This window comes from Fundulus heteroclitus, unplaced genomic scaffold (assembly GCF_011125445.2).
Source record: "Fundulus heteroclitus isolate FHET01 unplaced genomic scaffold, MU-UCD_Fhet_4.1 scaffold_38, whole genome shotgun sequence".
NCBI classification, from domain to species: domain Eukaryota; kingdom Metazoa; phylum Chordata; class Actinopteri; order Cyprinodontiformes; family Fundulidae; genus Fundulus; species Fundulus heteroclitus.
The window spans coordinates 1,118,371-1,134,718 of record NW_023396792.1 but is presented as its reverse complement, the minus strand read 5'-3'; the positions used below and the strand labels follow the sequence as shown (position 1 = coordinate 1,134,718).

At 40.0% G+C, this 16,348-nt stretch overlaps 1 protein-coding gene across 3 annotated transcripts in view; it reads left to right on the top strand.

Annotated features, from left to right (window-relative positions):
- The window catches only part of apba2b (amyloid beta (A4) precursor protein-binding, family A, member 2b), a 67,048-nt gene extending 51,781 nt beyond the window's left edge, over positions 1-15,267 (top strand). For 2 of the 3 annotated variants that reach the window (XM_012850712.3, XM_021309583.2), the window contains exons 7-14: positions 2,529-2,564; positions 5,325-5,411; positions 6,860-7,045; positions 8,677-8,856; positions 10,346-10,558; positions 10,658-10,777; positions 12,879-13,019; positions 13,883-15,267. In XM_012850712.3, the coding sequence (XP_012706166.2) occupies positions 2,529-2,564; positions 5,325-5,411; positions 6,860-7,045; positions 8,677-8,856; positions 10,346-10,558; positions 10,658-10,777; positions 12,879-13,019; positions 13,883-13,954 (1,035 nt within the window). In that variant the 3' untranslated portion in view covers positions 13,955-15,267. The remainder of the gene's footprint in view (positions 1-2,528; positions 2,565-5,324; positions 5,412-6,859; positions 7,046-8,676; positions 8,857-10,345; positions 10,559-10,657; positions 10,778-12,878; positions 13,020-13,882) is intronic. The other variant, XM_012850714.3, reaches the window with a different exon arrangement.
- The last annotated feature ends 1,081 nt before the right edge of the window (positions 15,268-16,348 follow it).

The following is a 16,348-nucleotide window of genomic DNA, read 5'->3' as shown; positions in this document are numbered from 1 at the left end:
GCTGGCTGTCGCTTAATCCTATTCACTAAGTCTTTCAACTTTGGCGTTAAACTCATTTCACACAGGCATTAATCACGCTAACTCTCATCAAATCAATCTGAGGAAGCAATCGGTTTGTGCACACAAGCTTTTCTCCAGCTCCCCGAAGCAGAGAGCGGAGGAAAAAAATACATTTTGGCAGGTGAACTGTGCCTTAAGTGTGTAGCCTATTTATGCAGATCCTGTTTGCATGACATTCACCCGCTTTGATGTAATATTTATGAAGCTTCACCCCCACCCCTACCTGCAACTCTTTCCTGTTGTCGACCCCCTGCCGCACTGCTAAGCACCTCGGTGGATGCTGCTGAAAGCCTCACATCTCTAGCATTGCATGTGAGCTGATGAAACCTCTTAAAATAATAATAGAGAAGCCATTTGCTCTTGTTTATGACTCGCTTTGTCTTTAGCTGTGGAACATTTGCATGCAGAAACATCTGGTCTTGTTTGAAAAAAAAAATTTGATGGGGTAACTGTGGTGTTTCCTTCCAAAAGTGTTCTTATACTTTTCCACATGTTTTCATATTGCAACCATGAACATCAGTGTGTTTCATTGGGATTCGTGCAGTAGGCTGACATACAGGAGTGCATACTTATAAAGTGAAAGGAAAACGGAACATTGTTTTCAAAGAGTTTTGAATGAAAAGTCTGAAAAGTGTGTATCTGTACAACAAAGAGCTGCTAGTCTTTGGGCGTCTGTCTGAAATATTAGCCCACCCTTTTTTTGTAACGTCACTAAAGCTGAGTCAGGCTGGATGTAGCAAACGTGAAGAACAGTGTTTTAGTCTTCCTGCAAATTCTTACTTTTGACTTTGGTCTGGACTTTGACTAGGCCATTTTAACACATGAATGTGCTCTTTCTGTTTGTTCGGGGGTCATTACCCTGCCGAAGGTGAACTTCCTCCCCGGTCTCAAGTCTTTGGCAGCAGGTTTTCTTGGCAGCATTTAGTTTCATCCATCTTCCAGTCAACAAGACAGAAACATCCCCACAGCACGATTCTGCCTTCCTCGTGTTTCCCTGTGCCAAGAGTGTATTTTGGGGTGGTGGTGTACGTTTCCCTTCATAAAATGTGGCACATTGGTCAGAAGTTTTATTGTTTGTCTCCTTTGACCAGAGCATGTGATTACACGTGTTTGCTGTGTCCTCTACATAGCTTGTGCCAAATTTGATGTCTAGCTGTTTTCTGTCAGCAATGGTTTTCTTCTTGTCACTCTTCTCTAAAGGTCATATTTGTTGAGTGTGCAACTATTAGCTCGCCCGTTCCACCTGAGCCGTATCTGCAACTTATCGAGCGTGACAATGAGCATGTGGGCTGCCTTTCTGATTAATGTTCTTGTCGCCGAGCCGTTTCTGCAGACGGCCATGTGTTAATAGGTTCATAGGTGTCCCAACATCCCCCTTGTTTTTTTTTTGATGATAGATGTAACAGTGCTATGCGAGATGTTCAGAGCTTTGGAAAATGTTTTCTTAGCTGACTCTACTTTAAACCTGACTTGTCTGGTGGGTCCCTTGGTTTTTCGCGGTGCAGTTTGCTCACTCGTGTTCTCTAACAAACCTTTGCAGACCACATGTGTTTATACTGAGACTACATAACACAGAGGAAGTTTTTTTTTTTTTTTTGGTCAGGTAAGTCATTTGGATCATATATCAGGGTGTCAGAGGAATAATAATAATAAATCCATGTATCATTTGTCTTCACATGTCACAATTATGCATTACCTTGTGTTGATATGTCACATAAAGTCTCAATAAAATGCACTGAACTGTTTGGTTTGCTTTCAGTACAGCCTAAAGAAAGAAACCCATCCAGTAAATCCTCTCACTACCTAATCTTGTTTATTTTTTTCTGTATTTGATTGAATTATTTGACCTCGGACACGGAGGTCTCCAGGAGTCCACTGGAATAAATCATTTAGAAATTTTCTTAGTGCCTTTAGCTGGTTTAGAATAGCAGCTGCCCCATTTTTTCAGCTTGTTGGTTAATTATCCGACCAGAAAAGTGGGAAATCAACATCCACAGTTGCTGAAACCAATATGGCAGAACTTTGTCACGACTTAGAACCAGCTCCTATTTATAGCTGCTTGTTTTTAATGTGCTGTGTTTACAGGAGAAGAAGCAATTATCACCTTGTGTAATTAGTGTTTTGATTTGTATCTGATAATCAACACTGTGCTGTGCAAATATCACACACACACACACACACACACACACACACACACACACACAAGCTCAACGCAGTCATACATTCCTCCTCTGTCTCCGTCGCGCTCCATGTTTGTTAGAACAACATGTGGTTCGGGGCTTTACTGTCTCACCCGTATTTTCTTTATAATCCACCTTCTTTATGTTCTCCTTCTCTTCCTCCTGTTCTCTGTGCTCCTGTATCTGCTGACCTTGTCCTGTCCCAACGCCTGCCTGCCTTCCTGCCTGCCTGCCTGCCTGCCTGCCTTCCTGCCTGCCTGCCTTCCTGCCTGCCTGCCTTCCTGCCAGAGGGTTCAGAAGGCTGCCAAAATCAAGAAAAAGGCGGTGTGTAGTAAAAAGCACAAGGAAGAGCTTCTGGTCACTCTCCTTCCAATCTCACCTTTTTCTTTTACATTGCACTTTTGCCCGTCTGTGTGTCCTTGCTCATCTGTGTCCCAAAGGCCTTGTAAAAAAAAAATTGTTACAGAGAATTTGACAATTTTTGGCCAAGTGTAAATGTCTCTCCATTCACCTGAGTGTAAAGGCGTTGTGGCTATCCAGTCTGCTAAATATATATATTTTTTAAATGTTTTCATTTCAGTATTATAGAGCTACTATGGTCAACCAGATAGTCACATCCATCCAGTGCGAGCGCAGTGTTAGAAACAGGACACAACCGCATATCACACCAGACTGTTGAATGGCTTTGTCAAGTTATCATCATCACTGCTTTTCCTTCATCACATGTGAGAAGGCTGCATCCTGCCCCTACTTTAATGGCATTGTTTCTTTGAACTTCTTTAAAAAAACTACGTAGCTGCTCAGCAACAAAGGTGTTGCTGTTCAACCCTTTTACTTTGCTCTACTTTTTTAAAATTCATAACATCTACAAGCTACTAATGGCCTAAAGGTTATCAGATGTCTCACTGTTTAGACCTTTTTATAAATGATTCTGAACTTTCAAAAGAGCATATGCAGTACAGTGATCTGTCTGAAAATGTTGCACTTCCACCTAATTTGTTGAGTTTTATCCTGTGTTTTGTGGAGTCATTCGCCTTCTGCTTATTTTGCGGTGGTTCTGGTGCAGGGCTCAGCAGTTTTTATAACCTTGCTCCTACGGAAAAAAATGTGTCTGGGCCTGCAAAATCTACATTACCCCAGTGAAAAGGATACCGTGTCAAGTTTTACAAATACCTATTATACAAAATGTGTTTGTTTTAATCATTTAATTATGAAACCCCAATTAACTGTTTATCTTTAGGTTTTAAAGCAAAGAAAAGCATCAAGCATTATTGAAGAAAAACATTTCATTTATATTAGTTGAAGTGAAGGGGAAGAAAAGCCACATTTTGCAGTTTAAAAAACTGTTCAGATGAATTTTTTTTTTTATCATCTTTATATATGAAAACACCTCTCTGTTATGTATCATTTTTGGCCGTAGGAACCGCTGTGGGAGACCCACAGCGCACACCATTGGTACTGTACCAGTTCTGTTTTGAGTGTAAGGCATCAGTGGAATTACCATGTGAATAAAATGATTAAACAGCTATTTAACTATGTTTAATGTTAATGAGAAAAAGAAATAAACTAATTTAAACATCTTCACTTAAACAAAACCAAAATCAGAAACTTTCCTAGTTTGGCAGCTCTTAAACTCTAAGATCATTTTTGCACACAAAGCTAGTCCTAGTCAATAAATTATTCAAACCTTAAGTTATTTCAGTAACTCATTTCACTAAGTAAAACACATTTTATAGATGAGCACAGACTGATGTTGTTTTGAAGCCTTTATTTCTTTTCATTAGGATTTTTTCCCCACTTCCAGCTTATAGATAAACAACATTTAAGATTAGAACATTGCATCGGACCAATAAAAACATGCAGAAATGGGGGCTTAATGAAAAGAATGCTTCATACCTGCTTAAAAGTTGTTGTGTTTGAAATGTATATTGAAATGTATTGAATATTAACTGAATGATAACTGTGATTCATGAAAGAACATGAAACAAACCAGACACGTCTAACAGAGGATATAAGTCATACTTTAGATTTGCTGGGAATAATGTGTGGAAAAAGACAATTGAATATTTTAGTTTTTTTGGCAAACTGTGACTGAATGAGTGATAATTTATTGCAAAGCAAATGGTTCAGCAACGTAAACAGAAAGTCTTTCCTCTCGGCACATACTTCAAGTTTTTATTCCTACTCTTTAAATAGCCACATGTGTTTAGTGTAAATGTCATGGAAAGCTAAGGGGAAAGACCTTTGAAGACCTTTAGTCAAACAATGCATCTAGAAGGAACTGCTTTTTACTTTTATTCTTATGATAATAATCCCTGTAGAGCGCTGTTTGTGATCCAAAGGACAGGCTGGGTTTTCAGTCTCCTCTGAACAGCAGTGGTGACAACTCTATTAAGTTAAAATAAGACCTCAGTTGTTTCTGTGCCCCGATGTAGATTTGCACGCTCTCTGTTAGCAAGAAAAAGCCATTTGAAACAGACATGTTTTGTAGCTTTGCAACTAAATCTAATCTCTCCTGGTTTTTGTCATTTTTCTTTACTTGGAATGGATAAGAAAAAAAAAAAAACTTTTAGAAGCTACAGTGTCAAACAAAAACAGCTTGCCATTTATAAAACGAATGGCTAAACTTTGCTTTGCCGACATACGTTTTATGTCTCCGTCACTCTTGCCTCATTTCAAAAGGCAAAATACGGTTCTGATTAAACTAAAACAAATATAATTTTATTAGTCCGCAGCTCTCAATGATTAGAGGGAAATGTACGCCGGCCTGTTCTGCTCTCACTGGTGTAACGGCCAGCTGGTGAGGGCTTAGTGCTAAGCTGTTTCTAGTTTCCGCTCCAGCTTGCCATCCTACTGCCAAGACAGCTGATCTGAGCGGCCATAATAAATGCCAAAACACTTCGTCCAGCCCTCCCTCTTACTTGCGCATCACCTTTACACTCATGAACTTGTCCATCGAACAGGCATCTTCCCAACTCAACGGCACACTGAACATGCATGCAGACACAAGCAGGGGTGTCGACAAACATCTTAAAACATTTAAAATTTCTTTAAAACCTCCCTTTTTTTTGTATGTTCCTTCAGAATGCCGACCGAGATGCTCAGACTCTGACTGAGGTCGATCTGTTTATCTCTACCCAGAGAATCAAAGTCCTCAACGCAGACACACAAGTGAGTACTCCTGTTTGATAAAAGCTTTTTTTTTTTCCTTGAAAGTGCATTGACCAATCAGGGACGAGCTGTCGTAACCGGATCTCGGCCTCTGACGGCAGCAGCATCTTATGAAACCACAGCTTTTATTTGTCTAATCTCAAGACGTCACAATGCGAATTCCCTTTGAAGCAGTGAAGATACATTTGTGCAGCTCGACCATTTTTACTGTTCTGAGCGTTCGGAAAAGTAAAAGTTACATTGATCCTCCATTTTCCGTGTCTGAGTTGTTCCTAAAACATTTTTCAACTCATGCAGAAACATTGCAGAGTATTTTTCAGCCTGTTAGCCTCACATCAAACAAGTGTGCAGTGAAGAATCTGCTGCCTCTCTGAGAACTGTTTTCTGGGCTTTGTGCTGACGGCAAAAAGTGAAAAGAACTTATATGGAAGCAGTTGATGATTCATTCACAGTACTTCAGCCTTATCTTTGGTTTGGCTGTGAAAGTGTGGTATTTTGAGTGTGGGCAGCCTCCCGATAAAGAAGGGAAAAAAAAAATAACATGCTGCAATGCGGTGTCTGTCTTCCTCCCTTTCCCATCTGGTTGCCTCTGGTCCTGGCAAAATCCTCCAAATCGATTCAGTCCAAAAAAAAAGAACTTCTATCCTGTAGTTGCAAGTTTTATGCACTTCGCATGGGTGGTTCCCGAATTGGATTCATTATAAGAACAAGTCCAAAAGTGGGCTGGAAAAACTGCATCCATTAGATCCACATAATAAAACTGTCTCAGAGTTAATGAATAAAGCAAAACTGCAGTGAACTATATCATCATAAAACATGAACAATTAAAACCTCCTTAGAATGAACACACATTCTTTGATGTCTTGAAGTCTTCTTCTCTAAATTGTTATTGCATCAATCTGCAAAGCCTCATGCAATCTGCTTATCTCACAAGGCTATTATTAGGCTGAGTAAACAAATATCATTACACTATTATTATAGGCCCAATTTTTGTCTGGTTTTCTGCGTGTAATTTAAAATGAACACGATCTGCAGATAATCTAATTTAGAGCCGACTGGTATTGGGTTGTAATCTGTTTATACAGCTTGATAAAAATCAAAGGAGGACATATTTTAATTCTGTTATGATTTTTTTTTTTTTTTCATGTTCTGCTTTTCATGAATAAACGAGCTTTGAAATGAATCAATACAATATATTAATCATATTTACAGGACATACTGTATGTTCAAGTTATCAAAGCGCATATAAGGAATGTTGATTAAACAAACTTGTGTTAAAAACGACTCTTCAGGTAGGAAAAAACTCAAAAGCAATAGGCACTTAAAAAGACCACCAAGATGGGTTTATTATTTCAAACTATGTAATTTTCAGGTTTAGGTTTATGAACCGGCCCTAAGCTTAATTTATATCATATTATGATATGATATTTGGGTCGCTGTGCCCACAGGAAACAATGATGGACAACGCGCTGCGCACCATCTCCTACATCGCTGACATCGGCAACATTGTGGTGCTGATGGCGAGGCGGCGGATGCCTCGAACGGCTTCCCAGGACTGTATTGAGACGACACCTGGAGCGCCTGAGGCAAAGAAGCAGTACAAGATGATATGTCACGTCTTTGAATCTGAGGATGTAAGTGACTAAAAAAATAAATAAATCTGGCCAGATTCCAGGGGAATAATAGCGATTTTAAAGACAAATGGCTTCTTTTACTCCGTATTTTACAACTTACTGAAATGTTTTTTCTGAGTTTCTCTTCAGGACACTATCCATTTTGTTTTATCCTGAATTCAGCCATTGGTGTCATATTTCACTGTCAGCAGTTAACAAACATCTTTGTGCACCTTACAATAACTGATTACAGGAACCCGCTGATCTGCATTGATAGGAGCTGCCTAGGCCACTTTTGATTTCTTTTAATTTATTTATTTTCACTCCACGGAGCTGCTGCTGCTTGCCTTATTGAAGCAGTTTCAGGAAGACTTGGCAAGAGGAACAATGTTGCACCAAGGAGCCAGCAGCTCAGATTTCCTCTGCCAAGTTGTATAAAGGCTGGACTCCAATCTGTCCCCTCTTCAGCTGATTTAGCTGCCAGAGTTTTAATGCAAGTATTCAGCAGCTCATCCATTAGTTTAGAAACTGTTTCTGCCTCTGTGGCTTCCCTGGCTGCAGGCACCGTTTCATGCTTTGGACGTTTTATCTTTCTTTTTTTATTGCAAAAAGAATTCACGGAAGCAGATTGGGACTTAAATGTTTGCAGAATCAACATATAGTTTCTAACTGCAAACCTAAAGGAGGTGCTGTGCTGTTCGCTCATAACAATTAACAAATTTATTTCTGTAACATGCACTTTTCAGCCAGTTTAAGTAACAGTATGTTCCATTCAGCTCTTCCCCTTCTGACTGCCTCTCCTCTCCATCTGTTCTGAAGTTTTAACTTACACGCAAAATTACGATTTGAGACAAATTACACTTAAACAGCTTCTAAGCCTTCCTTTAGCATACAAGATAAAATAAAATACTTAGCCTGTATACATGCAGCTGCCTTATAAGTCAACGATAAAGGTTTAAAATCCGTTCTAAAATGACCAGGGTGCCATCGAATGTGCAGAATGAATCAAGCTGAGCTGTACACACTGACAAGGCAAACTTTGTACTGGTAAGGTTTAACCACAGACCTTTGCGGCACTGATGCATTCCTAACACAGGGGGAAATAACACTTGCACTGTCCAGCTGTGATAAAAGAAGGAATGCTCCTTTTAATTCAGGATAGAAATCAATCAACAAACGAGTGATTGAGCATAACGTAGCTGGTCCTTGCTGAGAAGGAAAATAAAAAGTTTGGATTTAATACTTGCGCTGTGCGATGAATGCAAGGTGAAAGACAACGCTGACTATGAGTGCTGTGTCTGTCTCTTCTGGCTAACATTTGATAGGATGTTATTGTTAATCAATTGATCATTTTAAAGAAAATGAACTATGTATGTTCAATTTTGCTCCGCATTGTCCTTGTTAACTTTGTCTGCTTCAAGTAAGGAGCCTTTATGACTAAATGTCATCTCTAAATGAGAACAAATAGCTTATCACAGCAAAAATCAATTCGGTTTTATGTGTGAACACATTCTTGGCACACCGCAGGGCCAATGCTGCCACTGGATGTTTTTTCTGATCGCTGACGAGCCGTTTTCTCTGTGCAATGCATCATGAATACAACAAAACACACCTGAGTAAATCGTATTTGTGCTTTTGTTTTCTGTGGCCAGGCCCAGCTGATCGCTCAGTCCATTGGTCAGGCGTTCAGTGTGGCCTACCAGGAGTTCCTGAGAGCCAACGGCATCAACCCCGAGGACCTGAGCCAGAAGGAGTACAGTGACATCATCAACACACAGGAAATGTACAACGACGACCTCATTCACTTCTCCAACTCTGAGAACTGCAAAGAGGTTCGTCTGCGTGACGGGCGTCCATGGTTCTCCGCAGGTGTTTTTATCTGTGTCGGCGCAGGAAACTAAATCAAGAGAGAAACGCTTTGAGACTTTCCAAACTGCAGCACAAAAATCCCACTCATGCTGCAGGGCTGTGAGAGGAACGCAGCACTGTTGTAGCTGTTAACTAATTTGACAGATAAAGAGGCAGATGTTACAGTAAAAACACACTCAGAGCACGACAGCTCGTTCTGATGAAGCATTTCCTCCTCTGTGTCCTGGAGGCTTTAGGAGATTTAGAAGCCATGAAAGATTTCTGCCAACGGCTGCGCTGGCACACATGCTATATTAGAGGCAAATGGGTAATTTGTAATGATGTGGAAACTGGGATGTCTTGAAGTAATATAGCTTTGTAGCCCTCCTAAATGTGCCAAATATAATTTGTTGTCTCAGAGCTTCATGTTTATGCTGGTAGTTTTTGACAGTCGAGAGAAGTGGAACAGAAAACAACAGAGAGAGCAGAATGAAAGAAAGATGCACGGAGATGACATTTTCTTACAAACACAAAACATTGTTTTATCATACCTTTTATCTATTCCCCTTATAATATCAGTATTTGGCTGCCTGGTGTATACAGACATCTTACTGCATTTAAAGCAGTTAATCTGAGCATTAGCATTTTTCATAAACAACATGAGCAACAAAAAAGCGGTACCACTTTACAATAAGGCTCCTTACAGATGGCTAATAGTTTATAGATATGTTATTAACCTGTAAACACTTTATAGCTCATTCGCAAGTGGTAATTGTGCATTAATTAAGGGTGAGTAAGAGACAAAGCTGACCAGTTTCTTGCCAAATAGTGAGTCTGTTCAACTATATATTTCATCCAGACTTGTGTATATTAAAATTTTCAGACAAAGTTGCCAGCTTGTAAACGCAAACCCATAAGTTTCGTATGTTGCCAAAAGAGAGAATGGCAAAATGTAATATAATCCAGTAGTTTTAGGAGATCCAGGAGCATCAGTGCAGCATTTCTTTATACCCAATGTTAAAGGGCACACTTTAGCAACCTTGGCCAAAACGGTCTTATATAACCAGAGATATTAATCCACCCCAGCGTAAACAGTATTGCTAAATCACTGACTGCTTATTGTTAAGCTCTGTCATTTCATCTCTGAGCTCCAGGATTGTTGTTTTACCAACAATTCCTCTAATCCCTGCCAAAAGCTCCAGCTCTAATTCCTGCAAGTGGGCTTGAAAATATCAATTGCCTGTTGCTGTGTACATTGACAAGTTCGTCTCACATTGTTGCATAATTTGTCGGTAAATGAAGTGAAAACCACGCATTTTTGAAGATGAGGAAATGTTTTTAACAAGCTTGTAATCAGATGCAGTTTCACAGAATCCACTCAGGTCGGTTCAGTGATGTAGCTTTAATTGGGCGGAGGTGGATTTATGTTCCCGACGAAGTCTGACAAATGACCATTGAAGTGTGTCTCCACAGCTGGTCCTGGAGAAGAGTAAAGGGGAGATCCTGGGCGTGGTGATCGTGGAGTCCGGCTGGGGCTCCATCCTGCCAACAGTTATCTTAGCCAACATGATGAATGGTGGGCCGGCAGCTCGCTCTGGCAAGCTCAGCATCGGAGACCAGATCATGTCCATCAACAACACCAGCCTCGTGGGGCTGCCACTCGCCACCTGTCAGGGAATCATTAAGGTGCAAGACACTTATTTCAAATTTTACTTTTGTCATAAAAGGTTAATACAATATTAAGGACATAAATAAGCATTGTGTGTGTCTACTTCTCCCTTAAAGGGCTTAAAGAATCAGGTTCAGGTAAAAATGAACATTGTCAGCTGCCCTCCGGTTACCACGGTTCTTATCAAGAGACCTGATCTAAAATACCAGCTGGGTTTCAGCGTCCAGAATGGCATAGTAAGTATTCACATCGTTTACACATTATTTTCATTCAAAAAAATCCCTTCAGTGTTTTTTTTTGTTTCCCCTACGAAGATAATGCTTACAGCAAAGCCAGCCCAATGTGGAGCTATGGGTGATATTTTATTTGACTCCCCACTCCGATTTACGCTGATTTACATAATAAACACTACACATATGTAAGCTATGTTTATACTGTGTAATAACTATATACAAATGCTATGTAAAATACTTACATACAACCATATACAATGCCATGTGCAAGAAAAAAAAGAAGCTTCGTTCCCACTGCAGGTCTTAATGCTCATTCAGATTTTCTCTGAAATTTGATATTTTTTTGTCAGGTTTGTTCACATTACTTTTAAAACGCGGAACTGTTTGTGGCTCCAAATTGACCCGCATGCACAAAAGAACAATAACAGTGACTAAACGGCCTTTATGGTTTAAACTGTCCAACAAAAGTCATTTATTGTCAGTGGGTGCTGAGCGGGAAGAACACAATTTCTCTGTATTTTGGCATTTCTACAGAGCTTTGGCTGCACAGAGGTCTATTTAGATGTGGGGACACAGCCAGGAATGGAGGGGCAGGAATTTTAACAACTTTACGGAGACTGAGTTCATAACTTTAGGAAGTCGAAGGCAATTTATAATAATATATGTCAGTGCCTCTCCTCTTGACTCCAGAGGCAGGACACTCGTTGCAATATATTACAACACGCTGTCCTGGTTGAAAAACAATACAATGATTTGCAACGAGTGAAAAACTCTTCGCCATTCTAAAATTCTAAACAGGATTGTACACAAATTTTGCACGACCATCTGCATCCAAACGGTTCCTATATGAGACGTCCGAGTCGGCTTGGATAGGGGTTTCGCTGCATATATTAAGGTGGTCTAACATCTGGCTTTCCCTCAGCTGAGCGGTGCTGTGGCGTACAGCTGCCGTCTGTCTTGCTAATGCTAACTTCTATCATTTCCAGCCGCCGCAGCAAAGTTGTGACAAATGTCGATGGAAAGTGACGTGAAAGTGGCATTAATCCGCTGCTGTTGTTCTCAATGGAGTCACATTCCAAATAATCAGACACAAATCAGATTCAGAACCACAAATGAAAGTAGCTCAAATGTGGCTTGAAAAAGAACAGATTTGGGCCAGATCTGAGTGTTCCCACTGGTTCTAAAAAGCCTGACCTGGTCACTTCATTTTATTGCTAGATCCACCAGAGTGACGAGTGTTGCTAAAACCTACTCAGCCTCACGTCCCCTGCGACAGCCGTACTTTCCTAGATGTCCTCCGGGAAAATTAATCTATGACATCAATATATGGCAACTCACTGTAGTAATTTCAATTGGGCATTGCTATACATTTAAAGGAGCAATAAGCATGTGCATGTACGTGCATGTGAACAGCTGCCACTCAGGGCTTAGCCCCTCCCTACCTTAAAACGCCACCATGAGAGCAGTGCAGCGTTGAAGCAACATGGCGGAAGGCAACCCCAGTAGATGAAAACTTTCTCTTGCAAATGGTATCATAAAGTTATGAGTTACTTACTTTTTCACTAGACATGTTCTTCTGAAAGGTGAAGCTGTTTTGCTTTGTTTTTATCCTTAACAAAGATGCGCATAGGAGACGACTCGTGAGAAGGGAAAGGAGGAGGTGGGTGGCAGCCAGAGTGGAGCTAAAGACGGCTTGTCACACATTTTATTGTGGTCTAAGGACAGTGCTCAAGCACCACCTAGTGGTGAAATACTGCATATTGCTCCTTTAAATCTAGGTTAGCGTTTTCATTTTAAGAGTTATTAGTAAGAACCTTTTTTAAAGATATTTATTTTGAGAGGGATTTTTTTTTTTTTTTACGATTTTGTGGCCATGGTGCCCAGAGCGTTTGCCCATATTGCCTAACGGGCCAGCTGACGTTGGCTTACTGAGTGTGCGTGAACTGTATCTGCATTACTGAAGACAGATCTGTTAATCGCCTCACTTTTTGTATTTGATGCGCTGTAGAAACACAATCAGCTTTTTGATCAATTGTTCTGTTTCTGCCTCATGTGACTGCATTTTATTTACTGTGAATTTCCGTGCATGTCTTCTCCCCTGCAGATATGCAGCCTGATGCGGGGAGGCATTGCTGAGCGAGGCGGGGTCCGCGTGGGTCACAGGATTATAGATATCAACAGCCAGAGCGTGGTGGCCACAGCACATGAGAAGATTGTGCAAGCGCTCTCCAACTCAGTTGGCGAGGTTAAACCAATACACAAACACACGCAGAGAAGGATTATAACTTCCACGTGCAAGTTTAAAATACACCACAAACACATACGGTGTCATTTTACATGGTACTATGGCTTTGGGAAACAAAATCCAGTACATTATGCTGTGAAAAGGAAAATATGCAAGAAATACCCTGATTAAATATGGAAGGCCTAAAAGGCCACAATCCCTAAATACACAATTCATTACACATTCAGAAAAGATATTATTTCCACAAAATTGGACAACGATACAAACGGATAGCGACAGCCCTGAATGTTATTTGAGATATGGCTGGAAGCATAATGTAGCAATTTATTTTGAAAAGTAGCTTCATGAATTCTGGAGATAAATAGATAAATAGTCATGATAAGGCCTAAATCTTCTTGTTTAACTTAATTCAGCAAGGTTTTCTGAAAACGTTCTATTGAAGTCTCTTTAATTTTTTGGTTCTGATCCCTGTCTGCTCTGAATGACTCTTACAGAATATGTCAGATTATGACCATGATCAAACCATAATGACTCAAAGCAACGTCCTGCAGATGGATTATTTATCGAAGGTGTATAAATGTACATTGTATAAAATTACTTTAAATTGCAGACTGCGAAAGAAAGGAGGTAAAAAACAATAGTGCCGGTTGAGCACGAATGGACGAGCAGTCCATACAAAACATCTTGTGGTAAATGGCACCATTTGGTACCCAAAAAAAGTTAGGCACAAAACTACCAAAACTGCAAATGTACAAATGGAGGGAAGGAATGTGTAGTAACATTTAAATGCATGTAACTAACATGTTTTGTTGTGGTTGTTGGTCCAGCTCTTTGAATCTATGCTGTTTCCCTTCTCCCTCCAGATCCACATGAAGACCATGCCGGCGGCCATGTTCAGGCTTCTAACAGGACAGGAGACGCCCATGTACATTTAAGCAGCCCAAGATTGATGTCTACACTGGACAGGAAAACATTCATTTATCTCGCAGTGAAAACTAATAGCAGATTAGCCACCAGGAGGACGGTCATGCCTCCCCGCTAATTCTTTTTCCCCTTTGTTTTAACTCTTTGGGCTGAAGACTTTAATTCTTTATCGTTTTTCACTCGTCTGTGATTAACATGCAACTGCTATTTAACTACAGAAGATGTTTCATCCTACCGACCAGCTAAAGGGGCAGTGTGTTTGTGTGTGCGTGTGGGTGTGTGTGTGTGTGTGTGTGTGTGTGTGTTCGACTTTCATTTATTTATCTGTCCTGTCTGTGAGGATTTTTTTTTTTGCCCCCTCAGTGTAACATTGTGAACAACGTTACTGCTTGAATGTGTCACAGTTTATTTTTTTAAATCCATATAATGCAATATAATAGTCCTAAACCTTTTGTATGGTTCTGCTTTTAATTTATTTCCCATGTACATACACAATTTGCTAACTTTGTGAGGGAAGGCAGCTGCCACGGGGACAACGGAGCCATATCTGCACTGTAAATATTTCCTGAGACGGAGGCAGACCACAATGGTGGCAAAGGCACAATTACATGTTAGTTATATCATGTTAGTTTCCAGTGAAAAGGGGGACGATTTAAACAATTTAAGTGTTTGAATTTGCCGAGCTAACGTACTGTACATGTGAATCAAACCAATGCTCGCCGCAGGGGTTTATGGGAGAGACGCCATATCCTGTTTAATTTCAAGGCAATACACAAATTCAACCTCTACAAACAAGTCTTTTTTTAAACACGTGTACATTCAATTAACAAAAAAAAAAAAAGAACATTGAAACAGCATAAATTCATGCTTTTGATATCAGGTTTCATGTACGAATAACATTGTTTTGTTCATGCGCTTGCCTCCTTTAGGCCCATCTTTGAGGTACTGAATCATGCTTATTAATGACTGGACCGTGAATGTAAATGTGTTGTGTGAGCCGTCTCATTGCCATATGCAGTATTAGAATGTCTGTACATAGAAATAAAAAAAAACGTCTAGTGTTGTGCTCATGTTAAGGAACAAAACACAAAGGTTTAGTCAACATCCACCAGACTTTATGTTGGACGCAAGGCTTCAGGGGGAACAAGACAAAGACAGAGAGAGAGATGTGAATCACACACTGTGACAGGAACTACCATGAAGTAACGGTTTATCAACGCATTGTAGTAAACTTTATCTGTATGAACATTATCTGTGTGCATGCCTCGTAAAAGTAGTTTCTCATGTCATTGTGGCAAGACAATAAATTACTGAGCTGAACCTGGATTTGTTTGACTGAATCCATTGCACACTCAAGGCCTGATTACTATTTTCATTCATTATAAAGAGAAACAACTATGCCACCAATAAACAACAACAGTAATAAAGATTCCAACAATCCATAGCATTAAAGAGGACCTATTATGCAGTATTCCCTTTTTGTGTACTTCCATTTGGGTTTCGACTGCAACAAACAGTCCAAGTGCAAAACATGAACATGACTTGTCATTTAGCACAGGGTAAAGCAAATAATAGGCCACTGATAGCCCTGTGTCATTCAGAAACCACCTCCTGCATCCTTGCTGGTGGTGCAGGAGGCTCCACTTCTTCTGCTTCTGGGTCTGACTCAGGGTTAAAGATGTACGGTTGTGCCATTGTGCATCCGTGGGCAGCCATTTTTGTGTGTATAAAGTATGAGTGTAAACATTGAGTTGGAGGGGGCGGTCAGCTACAGCTTATTTGCATAAAAGCCCTAAAAACAGCTCAGTCTGAAGGAAACTCATAAAAGAGGGGAAATGAGGAGGTGAAATCTCATTATTCGAGAAGGATCAAGTGGGAAAGAAAATGTAATGAACATGATTTGTAAAGCCCACCCCTGTTTAAAAGGAAGCAGAATAGGCTCCCTTTAACCAATTCATAATAAAACTGAAATTATTAAATGAAATAACACAAAATGATTATAGCAATGAATAGTTATTTTACCAATGTTAGAAGAGAAAACAGCATATCTCAAACCAACAAAAAGTAACATAATGGCTAGTAATTCTAGTTATGCTATAATTATGGGTCGGTTAAATTGACTGATTACACCAAACTGATAGTGGGGGTCATAGTGTGCTTCCACTGTAACTTGGTCCAAAGCAGAAAAAAATGTGGGAAACACTACCTAAAAAGGAAGGGAACATATATCCTCTGAGTGGAAGTACTAAGGTAAGATAGGAAATTCCTTTATTGTCTCACAATGGGTAAATTTGGCATAAACATACTTCTCTATTGGGTGAAGATAATTATACATCATTTTGGGCTTAACTGTATCTGCAAAGAAAGGACAGGGCTGAAACCTAAACTGAAATTGTGAAGACCAT